The following is a 20683-nucleotide window of genomic DNA, read 5'->3' on the forward strand; positions in this document are numbered from 1 at the left end:
TCCTCCCTCCCTCCCTCCCTCCCTTCCTTTTTTATTACTTAAGTTTTCAAACATATGTCAGCAGAGAGGACAAAGAGAATGCCACATTCCCATCTCCCAGCTTCAAAAATTGCCAGCGTTTTGCAGAAAGGGCTAAAGTTGAATACTTAACAACCCTTGGGGAAGGCAGGTGTGTGTCTTGTTGTCATTCTGCTTATGAATAGCAGTAAGAAGTTCTTTGAACTTTACAAAATATTTCCCACATTTTGTCAGCCGAATGAGACACTATAATAACTACAAAATATCACAAAAAGCACTGTATGAAGTTTTGGAATTTGTTAGAAATCACTGTATGTAAAATCAGTGCCTAAGGGCAAAACCCCTGTCCCTCTGATTATTAATACAATGGATACAGTTTTTGTCTCGAAATCATTTAAACTTGAATCTCGGAGTGCCTTTATGCTAGACAGGCATTGCTCGCGCAAGGGTTAGGGACAGAGCTAAGAAACACCTGGTAGCTAATTAGAATTATGCCCTTCTAATTTGGTGGTTTCTGTATCTATGTTAGGCCCCAGGATTGGGCCTGCTGGATGTATATGTACTAATAGCAAGTCGTGTTTTGGTAGAGTTCAATAGTGTACCTGTACACACTGCTTGAGATATTTAAAAATGAAGTTATTGCAATTGCTGTATCTTCAGAATAATAGATGAATTAGAATGTGGTAGCAACTCAGAAGTGAAGACTCTTGTCTTGAGAGAAAAGAGGAAAATATGTGATCACTTAATACTCATAAAATCTATTACTTTATAAAATCATTTTAATTCAGTTTTGGAACTTTAGACCATGAAGTGGGCAGAATGCACATGTCATAATGCTCTGGTGTGTGTGTGTGTGTGTGTGTGTGTGTGTATCTGTGTGAGTGTGTGTGTGTAGGGAGAAAAAAAGGGAGAGAAAGTGAGAGCCTGTTAAGCTTGAGACGAGTGATTATTTGCAGCCTGTAGTATAACTTTTGACTTTTGTGCTATTAACAAGGTTTTATCCCATGATATGGTTATTTCATAAGAACATGACAAAGACATTATAAGAATGTTGCAAATTATCTTCTGCCCAACTGTTATATCTGGTATTATCGTTTTCACTAACAAAAATTGACTGGAGCATCTCCTGTGTGAAGCACACTGCCTTAGGAAGTCTTGGGGACACAAAGACTTGAGGATCTCAGTTGGCCAACCTGTAAAAACCAGTCCCCAACCTCTGTTCATTGTACAATGAGATTAATAACAGTCTTTTGAATACATTCTCTTAATGAATATATTTATTTCTGAATTCTACTATGTATTACTATACCAGAATATAAGGAACATTGTAAAACATTTTATTATTTATTTTTATTTTTGTAGCAGCGGGGTCTCACTATGTTGCCTAGGCTGGTCTCGAACTCCTGGCCTCAAGCAATCCTCCTGCCTCAGCCTCTCACAGTGCTGGGATTACCGGCATGAGCCACCATTTCTGGCTGTAAACATATTTTTAAAAACAGAAAATGTAAAAGGATGACATAAATAGGTATTTGCATCGTTTCTTCTCTAACGCTGAGATGCACTACGTCATTTTGGAAATCACTGAAGGGTTTCAACTGGGTGAATCCTGAGGCCTCTGCTAACACTGAGCTTCAACAGATCTAAACAACATAACAGCCATTCTCTGACATTGTGCTTGATCTAGAACAACTCAAGCAGTCCTTTCCAAAAACAGTCGCAGATACATTCTGCAGTTGACAGGGGCCACATGGTCCTTGGGAGCATGTCATGGGTCCTCTTTCAGGCAGTTGTTCCCAAACCTGGCTGCTCATGACAATCAGTCGTAATATTTCTGTCCATCTGATGAGCCAAAAAAAAAGAAGACATTTTATTGTTGGTCTAATTTGCATTTCCATGACTACTAATGAGACTGAATATCTTTTCATATATTCATTTCTCATTCTCTGAATTGCCCCATCACATCCATTACCGATGATTCCACTGGGTTGTTTGTCTTTTTAAAAATCAATATATAGGAACCCTTTGTGTGTTAGAAATATTGCTTTTAATGGCAAAATGGTACAAATATTATGCAAATATTATCATCCACTCTGTTATTTGCCTTTTATCATTCTTTTTGGTGCAATTGTCCTACCAAAATTTTCTTACTTTTAAAGACATTTGATAATGAAATGTTTGACACCTTAGATTTTTATTTATTTATGTATTTATTTATTTATTTAGGATCCAGGGGATATATGTGCAGGTTTGTTACATGGGTGTATTAGGTGATGCTGAGGTTTAGAATACAGATGGTCCTGTCACCTAGGTAGTGAGCATAGTACCCAATAGGTGGCTTTTCAACCCACTCCCTCCTTCCTCCTCCCCCCTCTAGTAGGCCCCAGTGTCTATTGTTCCCATATTTACATCCATGTATAGTCAATGTTTAGCTCCCACTTAAAAGTGAGAACATGCAGTACTTGATTTTCTGTTCCTGCGTTAATTTGCTTAGGATAATGTTCTCCATCCAGCTCCATACATTTTGCTGCAAAGAACATGATTTTGTTCTGTTTTATGTCTGCATAGTATTCCATGGCATATATGTACCACATTTTATTTATCCAATCCACCATTGATGGGCACCTAGATCGATTCCATGTCTTTGCTATTGGGGATGGCGCTGTGATTAACAAATACGTGCATGTGTCTTTGTGGTAGAATGATTTCATTTCTTTTCTTTTGGGTGTATATCTAGTAATGGGATTGTTGGGTCGAATGGTAGTTCTGTTTAAAATTCTTTGAGAAATCTCCAAGCTGATTTCCACAGTGGCTGAACTAATTTGCATTCCCACCAACAGTGACAGTTTAGATTTAATTTTAAGTTTCATTATCATTTTGACATGAGGCAAAACAGAGGAGCAAATGCAGTCCAGTCAAGAGCTAGGGAATCTAGGCTGCTCTTAGCTCAGTCTGAAGTGTATTGTTGCAACATTTTCAGGAAGCAAAGTAGGTAGATTGGGGAAAATATTGTACAGAGTGTGCTGCTGTTGTTTAGGACTCAAATGATAATGTCATATTAAATAATGCATGCTTATTGCATACTTAATGCAACTTTATTGAACAAGTTGTTCCATAGATGCCCAAGGCCAGAAAACAAAATAGTTTTTTATTGATGTTACCAGAGTTGAATATGTTAATAATATTTTAGCAGTTTAACTCAATGAGAATAGGATAAACATCCTAAAAGATACACAGAGAAAAATTCACAAATAATATGTTTATGTGAAGACAGTGTTTTTATGTCCATATATAAAAGTGATCTAAAACACTCATAATCACAATAAACATGCATTATACAATATCACCTATCAACATGATAATACTCAAATACACAAGGTTTGAAAACTAGGTATTTTTATGGATGGGAAGGTAAATTTCTGTAACTTTCTGGTGAACATTAAAATACATTCTTTGACCCAGAAATTTAAGATCCAGGAATTTATCCTGAAGAGAGAACTAGGGATAGATACAAAAATTATCTTCCAAAGTATTCACTGCAGTTTTATTTATACCACAAAAATTAAAATATTATAAACTTAATCTCTAACAGTAGAGGATTGACTAAAGTATGATGATCCATATTAAGAAATACTATATACATTAAATATATATAATTCATTCACTTTTTTCGATAGTTGTTGAACACTTACCATGTACAAAGCAGTAGGCTGGCAGCTGGAGTTACAAAAGCAAACAGAAGTCACCTATGGTCACAACAAGATTTAATTTTAGAAGCTGAAAATAATACTTAGAGTGCTGTTAATTTAAAAAAGAGAAGTTAAAAAATATACGTAATAGGATCACACTGTTGCAAAAGAGAGCACTCATAGAAGTGTAGAAAAAAGATGAGAAGGAACACATTTAATATAGTAATTAACTAGGAATTAGGGGCTTTTTGTGAGTTTCTACAAACGTTTTATAATGAACATAGTTTATGAAGTCATTAACATATAAACCTCAGGTGACGTGAGTGTAGGGTTCTGTGTGTGTGTGGCGGGGATATTCTTTCTCATTTGGGCTTTAAAACTCTTGGACTGCCTTTGCTGTTGATCATTTAGTAGCAGAAGCTCTTCTAGCTTTTCCTAAGGCTCAGTTGTTTGTTAGGTGGTTTTGCATGACTCAAACCTGGAGGCCCGAGCACAGTGAAAGGACACAGACAGCACAAGGTCAGAAGACACAAGGAAAGGATTTGGGAACTAGATACATGTTCACAGGAGGCTAAATGAAAAAGACTACAGCTCTTTTTTTTTTTTTTTTTTTTCTGCCTCCCAGGTTCAAGTGATTCTCCTGCCTTAGGCTCCTAAGTAGCTGGGATTACAGGCATGTGCCACCACCATGCCTTGCTAATTTTGTACTTTTGGTAGAGATGGGGTTTCACCATGTTGGTTAGGCTGGTCTCAAACTTCTGACCTCAGGTGATCTGCCTGCCTCGGCCTCCCAAAGTGCTGGGATTACAGGCGTGAGCCACCGCACCTGGCCAAAATTGCAGCTCTTGAGCCTGAAAAAGGAAAGGTGAAGAGATTATAAAGATCTGTGAAACCACGGAGGTCAAACTCCTAGAATAGGGCACGTGTTTAAGCTAGAAGGAACCAGTGGGTAATAAAAGCATGCATCTCTCCGCAACAGTGGGATGGCTGGAAAATGAAAACATCTCAGGAGGCTATGCAGGACACTTCCCTTAGGGGTCCTTCGGGGAAGTTAAAGCTAATAGGAAAACAACAGCAGTATGTCTATTCCTTAACAAAGTTCAAGCCCTTCCCATAACACTAACCTTGTGAATTTTTGTTTTATTTACAAGTACGTTTCCATTTTTGAACAAGGAGGGGATCAGTTCAAGGAAATGACTGTTACTGCCTTAAAACAAATATGAGCAAAAGCAATTCAGCCTGCACACAGTAAGTGTTCCATAACTCAGCTATGCGAAGACAAGAGTTTAGACACCCCTGTGAGTTCATCCCCAGCCAAGCAATTGCTTCAGCTTTCCAGCCCCTGCCCGCTAAAGCACCCTTAAAAGCCCTAGCCTCAGGCTGGGCGCAGTGGCTCACGCTTGTAATCCCAGTACTTTGGGAGGCCTAGGCTAGTGGATCACCTGAGGTCAGGAGTTCGAGACCAACCTGGCCAAAATGGTGAAACCCTGTCTCTACTAAAAAGAAAAATTAGCTAGGCTATGGTGGTGGGCACCTGTAATCCCAGCTACTTGGGAAGCTGAGGCAGGAGAATTGCTTGAACCCGGGAGGTTGCAGTGAGCCGAGATCACACCATTGTGCTCCAGCCTGGGCAACAAGAGTGAAACTCCATCTCAAAACAAACAAACAAGCAAACAAACAAACAAACACCCTAGCCTCTGTCTTGGGGAGGCAGATTTGAGAAATACCTCTTGACCTCCCACTTGGCTGGCTCTGTGATGATTAAACTCTTTCTTTGCTGCATTGGTTTTTCTGGGCAGTGTGCAAGAAGAACTCATAGAATTGGGACATTTTATTGAAAGGTTTATGGCAGGAGCAACCTTGCTTCTAAGCGGGTGGGGGAAGGAAAGAGCAAATGGAGGGGCCTAGGCTTATAGGAGGGCCCAGGAAGCCCTCTTTCTGGTCAATTCTTCTGGGTGACTTGAAAGTGCTTTTGCCTAACAAGTGCAGCTTCATTTAATGGGCCGTTGAATCTGAATATGTAGGCATTTTGTGGGCTTTTAAAAAGAGATAAGAAGTTAAGAAGTCTCATTTTAGTGGTATATAGGATTACACTTTGAAAGCATATTAAAGTGATTTGAAATACTGGCATAGTCAATATACTTTCTTTTTTACATTGATTATGGAAAGATTCTGTCCATCTATTTTGGAAGTGTATCTAGATAACAAAGCAGTGTAGTATCTCTCTCAATCCATTATCATATTCCATTTTGTGTTGGGTTTGGACAGCACTGGGTTTAGGCATTCACAAAGGGTTGCCTGTCTTTGGAGATTGCTTGATGCTTGGTGTGCTTGTGTTGGTTGATATTAGGGCATGGATATTTACTCAGCAGACTCAGTCCCTCCAACCTAGGAGTTTATAAAGTCACATTTGGAAAATGTATACACTAGGCAATAGTTATTTGCTGAACATGCTGGACCTGCTCTCACCTCAGGGCCTTGGGACCCACTCTTCCCTTGGCCTGAGACACCCTTAATCCCACTTCCCTACCCTACAGACCTTCACTCAAATGCCACTTTCTTTCTCTTTTTCTTTTCTTTTCTTTTCTTTTTTTAAATTATACTCTAAGTTCTGGGATACATGTGCAGAACATGTAGGTTTGTTACATAGGTGTACATGTGCCTTGTTGGTTTGCTGCACCTATCAACCTGTCATCTACATTAGGTGTTTCTCCTAATGTTATCCCTTCCCCAGCCCTCCAGCCCCCAACAGGCCCCACTGTGTGACGTTCCCCTCCCTGTGTCCGTGTGTTCTCATTGTTCAACTCCCACTTATGAGTGAGAACATGCAGTCTTTGGTTTTCTCTTCTTGTGTTAGTTTGCTGAGAATGATGGTTTCAGCTTCATCCATGTCCCTGCAAAGGCCAAGAACTCATTCTTTTTTATGGCTGCATAGTATTCCATGGTGTATATGTGCCACATTTTCTTTATACAGTTGATCATTGATGGGCATCAAATGCCACTTTCTAATGAGCCTCGCCTCAGCATATGCCTTTCCCTGTTTCATGATTTCTTCTTCTCCATTTAAATTATCTGATTATATGGTTCATCAGTTCTCCATGCACTAAATTGCAAGTGCAGTGAGGGATGGGATTTTTGTCCATTTGGTTTATTGCTATATCCTCAGAGCCTAGAACAGTGCCTGGCACAAGCAGGTTTTTATTGTTTGGGTGACAATAGTAAATCGAATTGATGAAACTGTACATTTATCCTTATTATTATTGTCGCTTTTATTTAGGCATGATTTGTCTGTCTGTGAATCATCCATAGCACAATTTGAACTGTATCAAGGGACATCAGTATTAAGATTGAGCACCTGTGAGTCTCTGAATATGTGGAGATGTGAGATAGGAAGGGGTCCACGGATCTTCAGTGAGGAGTGCAGAGGATCTTTGGGGTCAGGAGTCTCTTTTGGGTTCTGTGAACTAGTCGGTTTCACTTGCTGCCCCTACAGATGGGCCCATTCCCTCAGGGTTCACCAGAACCATGGGGACCTCCCATCACCTGCCCCAGATGCCTGAAATCAGTCCCCAGACTTTTCTGCCTTGGCTTGACCCCTGTATTTGCTCTGTTTGCACAGCCAAGGTCATTTGTGGGGGAAAGCTTGAGAGTGGGCCTTGTATTCTCTAGTTTTTAATTCCAATTTGAAAAGCTTGAGCTCACCTACAGGGTGAGTCTACATGACTAATTTTATGTTTTATTCCTCCAAGCAGGCAGGAGTTTGAGCATGGTTACCCTTTGATGCCCCACAATTCTGTATTATCAGTGGTTACTGGTAGGAATTGGGCACTTAGGAACATCTGAGATATTCTGAGGCCAAGCCTATCCCTTTCAGGGCTTACTGGTGGCACAAAAGGTACCTTCTGGTTGGGCTATCGCTTTCTGTCTGGTCCGCCATTCTAAGCTGGGCTGAAATTTCTGGTCACTTTTTGGATTATGGCATGATTTCTGAAGGGTCTCTTTACAATGAGAGCATATTACATTGGTGACACGTTAACTCAGGAGTACTCACTGGCATATATTCTTCATTGGAGTTGCTGGTGGAGGAGCAGAGCCTGGGCACCAAGATGGTATATTTTGATGGATGCAGTTAGAGGGGGAAAGAGAGTGCTGAAGCCTGGAAACTGTATATGCTCTGGGGATGGCAAATATGGGTGAATGGCATTGGAAGAGGCCATGACCATGAAGGAACTTGATGCATAGGACGAAGGGAAGTGGGGAGAGAAATGAGGGAACATGAAAAGAGAGACATGTTGGCCAGGCGTAGTGGCTCACGCCTGTAATCCCAGCACTTTAGGAGGCCGAGGTGGGTGGATCACCGGAGGTCAGGAGTTTGAGACCAGCCTGGCCAATATGGTGAAACCCTATCTCTACTAAAAATACAAAAATTAGCTGGACGTAGTAGCAGGTGCCTGTAATCTCATCTACTCAGGAGGCTGAGGTAGGAGAATTGCTTGAACCTGGGAGGCGGAGGTTGCAGTGAGCCAAGATCACGCCACTGCACTCCAGCTTGGGTGACAAGAGTGAAACTCCATCCTGGGGAAAAAAAAAAAAGAAAAGAAAAAAGAGAGGCATGTGGCACCAAGGAGAACCTCAAAATTTTGCAGTGGGGTATGCTATGGTCCTCGCCTGTTATACCTTTTTCTTTTTAAATGGAGAGAGCTAGATCAAAGAAAGATTAATTAATTTACATTTAATCCATGTAAATTAACCTTGTAATTATCTTACAGGGTTCCTGAGTTGTAAGAGTTTGTGTAGCATGCTTTGGGGTTGCAATCTTCATTTAGCAACTTATTCTTAAGTATAATTGGTTTTGGGCTTGGTAATGAATTGGCACACAAATCTTGCTACACTCCCCATGTCTTCTTTCGTGTAAGTTGAGGGTCGAACATAAAGCTATGTCAGGGAATGATCAAGCCTAGATAAGAAGCAAATAGGTCAGCTTTGGGGGTAATTTTGATCTCACAAATGTCTGAAGTCTTGCTGTATTTCATTCTCTCTTCTCCCTGAATTCTGTGCTCACTTGTGTGGATGCTGAGGTCCTCATAGTGTTAAGAAGTCATTATGGCATTAGTACAGGACGGAGGAGATGGGGCTTACTGCACTGCGCCCTGGGATTCTGGGAACCACCCTGGTCCATCACAGACTCCTCTGACCTGTAAAAAGTGCTGCTAATCTTCTTACTGTCTGCCTTATAAGATTTGGGAAGAGAAATGAGGTAATGTCTACTTAGATCTTTGAGCTTCTCGGAAGAATAGCATTCTGCAGTAATATGATTTCCTAATGTGTTTGTTTGTGTTGTAATAGACTGTAATTCCATTTACCTACCTTTCTTTAGGAGCTCCTAGAATATTTGACTGTCTTGCCCAGGGGAAGCAGTCTGACATTGAGAGTGAGAACTGGACCTAGACTAGAACCCTTAAAGCACATTGAGCCAAGTGAGCCAGCTGTGAATTTATGAGTGTAGGGAAGGATACTGGGAGAGGAAGAAATGGAAGCTGGATTTGGTCATGACGAGGGAGGGGATTATAATTTTCTTCAGAGAGTTTATATCATACTTTTAAATCATGCTGTTTTGCTGAGGATCAATATTTCAATTTTGAAAAAAATATTTATTTATACTGCTCTCATTGTCTATAATGATGGACTAACCTAGCCCCCTCCAAGATTTGGTTTTTTATATTTATTGAGCCACAACCTATTGTGTTTGACTCTGATACCAGCAGTTCCATACAAACACTGACAAAATTTTAGATTCATTTGTAAAGTAAGTAGTAGATTACTAAATAATACTTCATTTTTGTTCTGCATATAAATACTTTTTTAAAAAAATTAAAACAGTCATGAGCAATCTAACCTTTTATATAGCCTTTGGAACAGTATTACAACTAAGTTGGCTTTCTAGGTAGTTCTAAAATGAGAAGTTAAAACAAGTGATGAAAAGTGGGGAAAGTATGTACATGTGTCATCTCTGACATACCATAAAGTTGTTAATTTATATGACAATTATCTGTATTGGATAGTTTTGCTATGACATTTACTAGAAGCAGTTGGTTCTTTGGAAGTTTCAAAAGAATGTCAGCTTTCCACAAAGGAATTTTCAAATAACTATTTAGTTAACCAGAAAATGAAATAGCAAGTCTTCTCTTCCAGAGGGGTAAGTATATACTTTTTTTTTTTTTTTTTTTTTTGAGATGTAGTCTTGCTCTGTCGCCAGGCTAGAGTGCAGTGGTGCAATCTTGGCTCACTGCAACCTCCGCCTCCTGGGTTCAAGCGATTCCTCTGCCTCGAACAGTGCCTGGCACTAGCAGGTTTTTATTGTTTGGGTGACAATAGTAAATCAAACTGATGAAACTGAGTCTCCTGAGTAGCTGGGACTACAGGCATGCACCACCACACCTAGCTAATTTTTTTGTTTGTTTGTTTTGTTTTTTAGTAGAGGTGGGGTTTCACCACATTGGCCAAGACGGTCTCAATCTCCTGACCTCGTGATCCGCCTGCCTCAGCCTCCCAAAGTGCTGGGATTACAGGCATGAGCCACTGCACCTGGCTGACTACGTACACTTTTTAAGAACAACTAATTTTTATTTTCTGACAGACTAAAGTGTTACAAGTTTCATTTACTAAATTATAGAATAGAATACAGAGAGAACATACCTTGTTACCCAAAATGTGACATGAAAAAAATAAATCCTTACCAAACTCTGTGTCTGTTTGCTTATGTTGCATGCCAGACACATATGAAAAAGGTCATTTTGTTTGTTTCTTAAATTAAGAACCTCTTATATAAAGAAATGATATAGAATATTATGCCGCTTAGAACAAAATGATACTACAAAAATTATGACTCAGAGATACAGTTCATATGAAGTTAAATTATGAGTAATCTTAATAAAACCACATTTTCTCTTCTGGAAAGTTTACTAGAGTTTGAGTGAATATTTCAGAGTGTTAAACACTTTGTACAATTTTTATGTTCTCATGTAAAGCTTCATGATAAATTTATGATTTTCTGCCATTGTGTATAAATATAGATAAGGCATATATTTTTAAAGATAAAAAATATGTTTATATTAATCTGTCACCAGTTAAGTTGTGATGTTTTATTTGAATTTGTTTCAGAATCGAAGCAAACGCTTGGAGAAGGTCCATGTGGTTATTGGGCCTAAATCATGTGACTTGGATTCTCTCATTTCGACCTTCACATATGCTTACTTTCTAGACAAGGTGAGGGAAAAAAAGGGTAATATTTCTTATATTTTGAATTATTATGTAACTTTTAAGAATAAACATTTTCTCAAAACAAAGGAACCTATTAACTTAATTTTTAATGTTCTGATTTATTGTTGCAGAGCATAAAGTATTATCATCCATGAGTCAACAAATATTTGTTGGGTACCTACTATATGTTAGGCATTGTTCTGGCTATTTCTTTCCAACTCTCCTTATAAAACATTGTTTCAATAAGGTCAATATTTTCAAATAAAACATTTAAAATGTTCATAATAATTGATTAATTTTATGGAAATTCATAGAACTAATAAAAGTAAGAATCAGATTTCTTGTTTTCCTTTGTCATCCTTGCTGATAGTCCTGCCTTTGGGAGCAGAAAAATACGTGCAGAATAACTTGTGTGAACAGTACATGAATGGCAGAAAACACTGGCTAGAGTTTTCAGTGACAGGTATTACATGTCAAATCTCTGCTTCCTGTTGGTCCTTGTTTGGTTTTGCCTTGTAGCCCTGACTTTGTGCAGCAAGATCATCCTCAGTTAGTGATCATCTCCCTTGAGGAAGACTCTTTCTATTCTGTGAAGCATACGATGCACCTATGGAAGTGGAAAAGAACTTTCAACAAATGACTTTAAAACTTTAAATCTATAAAATTGATGAGCTCATGATGATGGGCTTTTTATTAACTTAAAGCCTAAAAATGTATGGTATGAGTGTCTAGGTGCTATTTTCAATGTCACGCAATTTTTAATTTTTCAGAATCTGATTTGTTGTATTGCAATTTTGTTTGGATCCTTGGCCCCTGACAGTAGGCAGAGCTGGTCTAAAGTGATTTAAATTCACACGAAGCCTAGTCTTCTAGAATGAGCTGTGGGTGGCCAGAACTGCTCTAGGGCAGAAGCTGATAAAAACGCTGGGTAAAATATTCTGATCTCTACATGTGGGCTTTATATCAAATTTATCTTAAAATTTGTTGAACTTTACAAGGGAGATTAATTGGTATGAGGAGATAAATGTGCCTCTGTTAAGACATGCATATTAACACTAATTTCGTTAACTGGTATTTTGACTCCTAGAAGAAAATGTTACTTATCTAGAGAACATGGAGTTGACAAAACCAAACTGATTTTTAGAGTGATAGTGGCATGGACTTGGAAATGATTTAATAATAATACCACCACTACCACCTACTACAATGTCTTGACATCCAATAAAAGGGGTAGAAAAAGTAATTGTGATAGATAAAACACACAGATAGATAAAAATAAAAATACATGTGGATTCTCTTCTTCTTCAAAGGTTTGCCAGTAAGCATGGAGATGAATGTGGAATTACTGTAAGGTCTCATACTGAGAATTTGGTTATATTTCTCTGCCTCTCTCTTAGTTTACTGCCCCCCCACCCCCTCCCCCCACCCCGGCTAGTGGCCTGTGTCTCCATTTAAATTTTCTTCAATAACCCAACTACTCCCTCTCAGAGTACGAACATGTAGGATAAGGAAAGAGTTTTTCTGCCTCATGCATACGACCCCATTTAAATCCTTCTCATTCTGGTAAGTGAGCCGCATTTGCAGATAGGGAACACAGTCTCAGAGAGGAAACTGACTTTCTCAAACTTACGTAGCAGAGACTGGGGCTGGAACCTAGTTCTTGTGACATCAACTTCAGAATAGGTCCTGCCAGGAGAGGCTCAGGCCACATGCCTGATTGACATATTGATTCTTCCCCACGCAAGTTTCAATATCGAGAGTTAGATAGAACCTTCCATTCATTAGGAAGAATAACTAGCCTTACGTAAATTGTTAACACTTATTATGCAACTGTGATTCAGTATTAGCATGAGAGGAGGGAGAAAACCCACTTTGTTGGAGTGGCTTCGTGCTTTGTATGCTATAGCAGTGGCTGATTCATTTCTTTCATTCAACAAATATGTACTAAATGTTTACTGTGTGCCAGACTGTTTTATACACTGGAAACATAACTGAACAAAACCATCAAAAAGCCCTGCCTTCTTAATGCTAGAAAGGGGAGACAGATGATAAAGATGTTAAAACTGTGACAAGCTGGTGATGGTGTGAAAGTAAAGGCCATTTACTTTATGCACAAATTCCATGTCACTGAACCCCACATTCTCTCAGTGATAGTTAGGATTATTGCTGTATATTCATAGTAATTTTTAAAGCGCCTTTATTTTTTACATTCCCGTACAAAAACAAGTTTATTATTGTGACTCTACAAGTCTCTACCTCTCTCCTATCTCCTGTTTTCTCTGGTTGCCACAGATCCGTTTTCTAAGAGACTTGTTAATAAAAAATGTTTTTTATAATTTAAGAAATCAATAGAGATCACAATCTGATTGTAGGCTGAAGCTGACTCATAAATGAATTTCTACTGACTGACATTCTGAATTTTACAAAATGAATTGTAGTAATTAAATTTCACAAATAATACCCCAAATCTAGACTTATAGCTTCTCTTGGGTAATTACATGTTTTTTTTTTTTGAGATGGAGTCTTGCTCTGTCCCCCAGGCTGGAGTGCAGTGGCACAATCTTGGCTCACTGCAAGCTCCGCCTCCCGGGTTCTCACCATTCTCCTGCCTTAGCCTCCTGAGTAGCTGGGACTACAGGTGCCTGCCATCACTCCTGGCTAATTTTTTTGTATTTTTAATAGAGATGGGGTTTCACCATGTTAGCCAGGATGGTCTCGATCTCCTGACCTCGTGATCTACCTGCCTCAGCCTCCCGAAGTGCTGGGATTACGGGCATGAACCACCGCACCCAGCCCGGTAATTTAAAGTTTTAACAAAACTGGGCCTGAATTTTTACATGTGAAACATTGGCTGGGGCTGAGTGACAGGCATCCCACTTAGATGCAACATATGTGCCTTCCTCTGTCCCCACAGTCCCCACCCACCTTGCCTCAATTGTCCTGATTTTGTGCCAAATTTATAAAGTTATGTGAGTTTGTTACTCTTAAAGAAGAGAATGTGTTTTGTATATAAATATATTTATTTACATTTTAGCCCCTACACAATTTATATATATGCATATGTTTAAATTTATATATATATATATTTGTGTTATCTATTTATTTAAATTTTATTTATATGTAATATATATTTATATATACAAATGGTGCAGGGTCTAAAATGAGACATCAAATAAAGCATGAGACGTTTCAAGCAGGGTAACAAGAGGTTAAAAAATGTTAGGGGCCACTCAGAGCATAAGGCCCTATTAATTGGGTTCAGGAAAATTTGGTTATGAATGCCAAGTGGTTTAGTGAGGCCAGAAGACTCCCATTCCTTTTACCAGTTACCCCGAGGCTGGAGAAAATGTAATTGTATTCTTTCCTCCTGCTGTTTTCAGTAATTCAGTCAACTTTTTTCTTGGTAGGTCAGTCCACCAGGGGTTCTGTGTTTACCAGTGCTGAACATACCAAGAACTGAATTCAACTACTTCACCGAGACGAGGTTTATTTTAGAAGAGCTAAATATTTCCGAATCATTCCACATATTCCGGGATGAAATTAACCTGCATCAACTAAATGATGAAGGGAAGTTATCGATAACACTCGTCGGCGGCAACGTGCTGGCGAGGTAAGATCCATTGTGAAGCTCTGAGATTTAATCCTTCAATGAAGATTGTTCTGGGCAAAGTGTCACTTTACTCAGGGCTTTTGTGGTTTAGGCAGATGTATTAAAAGCAGAGGACATGCTGGTCTTGGTGGCTCACACCTATAATCCCAGCACTTTGGGAGGCCAAGGCGGACGGATCACTTGAGGCCAGGAGTTCAAGACCAGCCTGACCAACATGGTGAAACCTTGTCTCTACTAAAAATACAAAAGTGAGCTAGGGTGGTGGTACATGCCTGCAATCCCAGCTACTTGGAGGATGAGGCACGAGAATTGCTTGAACCCAAGAGGCGGAGGTTATAGTGAGCTGAGATCGCACCACTGCACTCCAGCCTGGACAAAAGAGTGAGACTGTTTTTTAAAAAAAAAAAACAGGCCGGGCGTGGTGGCTCAAGCCTGTAATCCCAGCACTTTGGGAGACTGAGACGGGCGGATCACTAGGTCAGGAGATCGATACCATCCTGGCTAACACGGTGAAACCCCATGTCTACTAAAAAATACAAAAAACTAGCTGGGCAAGGTGGTGGGCGCCTGTAGTCCCAGCTACTTGGGAGGCTGAGGCAGGAGAATGGCGTAAACCCGGGAGGCGGAGCTTGCAGTAAGCCGAGATCCAACCATTGCACTCCAGCCTGGGCGACAGAGCGAGACTCCCTCTCAAAAAAACAAAAACAAAAACAAACAAACAAAAAGCAAAAAACAAACCCCAAAATCCCCAAACAACAAAAACAACAGCAAAGCAGAGGACTTGCAGAGGAAAGGGAATATCTTTTTATTCTCTTATGCCAAAATTTGGGTCATGCTAATCCTTCATTTTTACTTTTGCATTTCAGATATGAAATCTTTAAGTGTAAAGTTATTGTAAAATTGACTGAATTATAGAGGTTTGTTTTGTTTTGTTTTTTTGAGACAGAGTCTTCCTCTGTCACCCAGGCTGGCATGCATTGACTCCATCTTGGCTCACTGCAGCCTCCACCACCCAGGTTCAAGCAATTCTCTTGCCTCAGCCTCCTGAGTAGCTAGGATTACAGGCATGTGCCACCATGCCTGGCTAATTTTTGTAGTATTAGTAGAGACAGGGTTTCACCATGTTGGCCAGGCTGGTCTTGAACTCCTGACCTCAAGTGATCTGTCCACCTCAGCCTCCCAAAGTGCTGGGATTACAGATGTTAGCCATCACACCCAGCCTAAAATTATAGTTTTTAAGCCATTTCAAACACTTTCTTATAGCAATACAATAGTCTTATGTATTGATGCTGAACATATGTAATAAAAATTGAAATTAAACACTAGATAAAATGGAATGGTTCTTAGGAAAGAAATCTCAGTGGTGAAATGGAAAAATATGTAGAGTTGGGCTATGAGGATCATTTGATTATTTATTCATTCATAGCATTTTATACTATAAGAGAAGGATCTTTTTTTTTTTGATTATTCATGTAGCTCAAACTTTTTATTTTATGGATAAGACACTTGAAACTCAGTGTCACAAACGACTTGTCCAAAGAACCACATGCAGGCTTGGCATGGTGTCTGATGCCTGTAATTCCAGCATTTTTGGAGGCCAAGGCAGGAGGTTCACTTGAGCCCAGGAGTTTGAGATCAACCTGGGAAACATGGTGAGACCCTGTCTCTACAAAAAATACAAAATTTAGCTGGGCATAGTAGTAGGCACCTGTGGTCCCAGCTACGCAGGAGGCTGAGGTGAAAGGATCACTTGAGCCTGGGAGGTTGAGGCTGCAATTGCATCTCATGGTTGAGCTGTGATTACACCACTGCACTCCAGCCTAGAGATGACAGAGCGAGACCCTGTCTCAAAAAAACAAAACAAAACAAACAACAACGACAAAAACAAAGAACCACATGTAGTTAGCAGAAGAGTTGGGTTTAGAACTTTTATCTTCTGACTCTTTGAATAAGTACTTAAGCATTGCTAACTCATGTAAAAATCTACAGGTGCCTAAGGAGGAATAAGACAAATTCTCTGCCATCAAGGACTTTATGAAGATGTCCTTTTGTTAAGCTTTCTACTGCTACTGAATGAAGATTCACCAGTTAAACACTTCAGTAGTTTAAAATGTTAGTTTTTCACAGTTTGGCAATTTGCAAGTTGTTGATAACCTTAACCAGTGGACCCTGACCTTAGCATACATGAAATAAAACCTTTTCTATTTAATAATTTTGTATTTAACTTTTTAGGAAGCATATTTAGGTATGAATGTATTGTGATATCTATTATGCAATTCATTTACTTATGAGGAGTTTTGAAAATAACCTGCCTATGTGTGGCTGCTTTTATCCTCATGCTGTTTGAAACTGAATGAAATTATTTGAATAATATTTATTGATCATTGACACGTGGGTAAAAGTTCTGGGTAGTTTATTTGACTGACTTCAATAACTGGTATTCAGGAAATCATATGCTTGACCAAATTTACATGTTAACTATTTCTTTTTCTTTTTTTTTTGAGATGGATTCTTGCTCTGTCGCCCAGGCTGGAGTGCAGTGGCGCAATCTCGGCTCACTGCAGCCTCTACCTCCCAGGTTCAAGCAATTCTCTTGCCTCAGCCTCCTGAGTAGCTAGGATTACAGGCATCTGCCACCACGCCCAGCTAGTATTTGTATTTTTAGTAGAGATGGGGTTTCGCCATGTTGGCCAGGCTGGTTTCAAACTCCTGACCTCAGGTGCTCCGCCTGCCTCAGCCTCCCAAAGTGCTGGGATTACAGGCATGAGTCACCATGCCCAGCCATGTTAACTGTTTTAAACCAGCTGATGTAAAGAGACACAGATAAATACAATGCAATTGGAATGTGAATTGTGGAACGAGTGTGTGTCAATCAAAATCTGAGGAATAGTTTTGTTACCAATTAAAATGGAAAAATTTAGACTGATTTTGAGGCTGGGATTGTGAACTCTAGCTCTAGAATTGTTTATGAAATAGAATGCTTTTCAAAAATAAATTGAAATCTTTATTTCTTTCATTGCCACTCATTTGTTTTTGACAGGCAGAAAGAATAAAATTGGATTGATCCAAACTTTTCTTCCTACCTTTGCTAAAAACCACCTCGGTCTCACATATAAAGAATGATGGTGGAAGGAAAATAGGCCCAGTAGTGTTTTTTCTACACCACAATGACTGGATTTGCAAGCTTTGGAGCCAGGTTATTGGAGTTTAAATACTGGCTAGTCTACTTAGTAGATGTGTGATGTTGCACAAATTTCTTAACCTCTTTGTGCCTCAGTTTTATTTTATTTATACAATGGGGATTTTCTAGTGTCATTGTCTAGTGTCGTTTTTAGTACATTTTATAGAACTCTTTTTTTTTTTTTTTTGAGACAGAGTCTCGCTCTATTGCCCAGGCTAGAGTGCAGTGGCACGGTCTTGGCTCACTGCAACCTCAGCCTGTGTGGTTCAAGCGATTCTCCTGCCTCAGCCTCCCAGATAGCTGGGATTATAGGCACCTGCCACCATGCCTGGCTAATTTTTTGTATTTTTAGTACAGATGGGGTTTCCACGTTGGCCAGGCTGGTGTTAAACTCCTGACCTCGTGATTCGCCTGCCTCGGCCTCCCAAAGTGCTGGGATTACAGGCGTGAGCCACCATGCTCGCCCTATAGAATTCATTTTACAGTGTTATTTTCTAGTTTAAAATATGATAATACACCTAAAGTATTTATAATAGTATCCAGCCTGTGGTGGGAGTCCAATAGTGTTAGCTACTATTATTTTCCAAGAGTGTAGCACAGGATAAAGCTGGTAAGGTATGAAGGTATTTTAAGAATTTGGGGAAAATAAATAGTTTAAATGAAATCTGAAAATACGTAGAATATAAGGCTCCCATCTTCTGAGTCATGTGAGTTCCCTCGTATTTTTGGTCATTGAGAGGAAGCCATTTGTGTGAGAGCAGAGACTTAAACATTCCCAAAAGTAATAAGACATGCCATATTCCTTTCTCCTCCTCCTCTCCATTTGCTTTACAGTGAAGACAAAACTTTAGAATCAGCCGTTGTCAAAGTCATTAATCCAGTTGAGCAGAGCGATGCCAACGTTGAGTTCCGAGAGTCTTCCTCTTCCCTCGTGCTGAAGGAGATTCTCCAGGAGGCTCCTGAGCTCATCACCGAGCAACTGGCTCATCGCCTCAGAGGTGAGAGATGGCGCTTCCCATTGAATACCGGAAGGCTTAATGGAGTGTCTCCCGGCCTGCTCATGTAGAAAGAATGCGATCCATTCTTGGGTTAACAATCTCTTTAAAGACCACGGGAAGCTTCATCAGAGAGGCAGGGAGTAAAGAGTTTGTTAAAGAGTAGCATTATATTGAATATTAAAAATGTGCATTTAAAAATAGGCATGAGGGGCCTTTGCTGTTTCACTAGAGAAGAATATTAAATGGAACTGCTGCAACTCTGTTAGGGAGCTGGAATAACACCTCTGGCCATTGTAATCTCTGCCAGAGGTGATTCTTGCCCCAAGACAGCATGATAGGGACCAGAATTCCAAGTTCCCAGGTTGAAATATCTGCTGATACTTTTCCATGCTTGGTTTATGGCATACTGTTTGGATGGCAAAATACGTGCCCTTCATTTTGATGATACTGTGTCAGGGCTTTTATAGTCAGATGTCACCTCCTTTGCTCCCCTGTCTTGTAACATATTCCATCTTCACTCAAACTGTTTTAAGCCCTGGGGTCCTGAACACACCATCATCAGTTCCTCTAGTAATCTCTCTTTCATCTCGATCAGTGGAGCCTCCTGCTTCCAAAGGGTGGTTTTCAAGCTGGAAATTGTCAGTCAACTTTGGAACCACAAAATTACCACAGAAATTCCATTATTTACTCACAGAGGACACTGTTCTGGTTTTTGTAGAAAGCGTTTCCCTCCCCGCACCACCAATCCATTTTGAACATGGTAGACAGAGACTTTTCTTAAAAGTATTCAACACAGGAAAGTGAAAAACAGTGATGAACAGATTGAACTAATTCTAAAAGAAGACCAGAAGTATGTTGACTGAACTCTTTTAAGGACTCTGTTCTTCAGTTCTTCTATCTCTTCCAAAGTTTGGAGGGGAAAAGGTTCAAGAGGTGTGTAATTCTTGTAAAGGTTTAGAACTGATGGCCTTCGTAAACCTGCCTTAAATATTTCCCTGGCCATGAATGTCTGTAAAAATGCTCTATGGGAAACTGTGCTCTCAACTAAACTAAGTAAGCACAATCATTTATCTTTGTGACAGAGCAGAAGGAAAATGAAGGTAATTGGGAATCTCAGCCAAGGGGAAAGTTGTTCAACAGCACAAATGTGTGGTACAGCCAAGCACTAGAGAATATTTTGTTTAAATATCTTGTAAACTAAGAAGTTTGGTTAATTGTTGTGAAACTACACATGTTATTTAGTAGAAAAGAAATGTTGTCAATAAGCAGATCATTATTATAATTTTCAACAAATAGTAAAATAATATGAAACAAATACATTGGCACAAAGATATGACTGTTGTTGGTAGTGATAACAATGATATTCCGATTTAGGGAATTAGAAGGAGTGCAGACCCTTTTGTTATTTATCTTGGTTTTAGTTTGCAGAGCTACCAAAAAATAGGACAATGGTAAAAGATTTTGCTTCTTTCTTCTGAAATTTTTTTACGCTTTTTTTTGTTTTTAGAGGGGGGGGGTCTCACCATATTGCCCAGGCTAGTCTTGAACTCCTGGGCTCAAACTATCCACCAGCTTCAGTCTCCCAAAGTGCTGTAATTAAAGATGCGAGCCACTGCACCTGTCTGGATTTTGCTTTTCTTAACACCAGATGTTTTTCTTGAGGTTAGGCTTGAAGTAGCATTGGGAAGCTGGCAGAATGTGGGCATCACTTCCTTGTCTCTTGGAAACTGGACTGTGAGAGGATGAAGAGCTTCTACCTGTGAAGCCTGTCAATACTGTTACTGTCATAAAAGAGCCAGAGTCATTAAACCCTGGGAGGTAGAAGACATAGGGGGCTTATTGTGGTGGAAAGAGAGCTCTGGAGATCTTTTGCCAATGCATATATGTGTGTGTGTGTGTGTGTGTGTGTGTGCGCGTGTGTGTGTACATA

General features: G+C 39.6%; 1 protein-coding gene across 3 annotated transcripts in view; it reads left to right on the forward strand.

The window, feature by feature from the left end:
• The window catches only part of PRUNE2 (prune homolog 2 (Drosophila)), a 302133-nt gene that overhangs the window by 40499 nt on the left and 240951 nt on the right, over nucleotides 1-20683 (forward strand). For all 3 annotated transcript variants that reach the window (XM_011947005.1, XM_011947007.1, XM_011947006.1), the window contains exons 2-4: nucleotides 10866-10970; nucleotides 14372-14574; nucleotides 18590-18753. In XM_011947005.1, coding sequence (XP_011802395.1) covers nucleotides 10866-10970; nucleotides 14372-14574; nucleotides 18590-18753 — 472 coding nt within the window. The remainder of the gene's footprint in view (nucleotides 1-10865; nucleotides 10971-14371; nucleotides 14575-18589; nucleotides 18754-20683) is intronic.

Source organism: Colobus angolensis, unplaced genomic scaffold (assembly GCF_000951035.1).
Source record: "Colobus angolensis palliatus isolate OR3802 unplaced genomic scaffold, Cang.pa_1.0 Scaffold257, whole genome shotgun sequence".
NCBI classification, from domain to species: Eukaryota; Metazoa; Chordata; class Mammalia; order Primates; family Cercopithecidae; genus Colobus; species Colobus angolensis.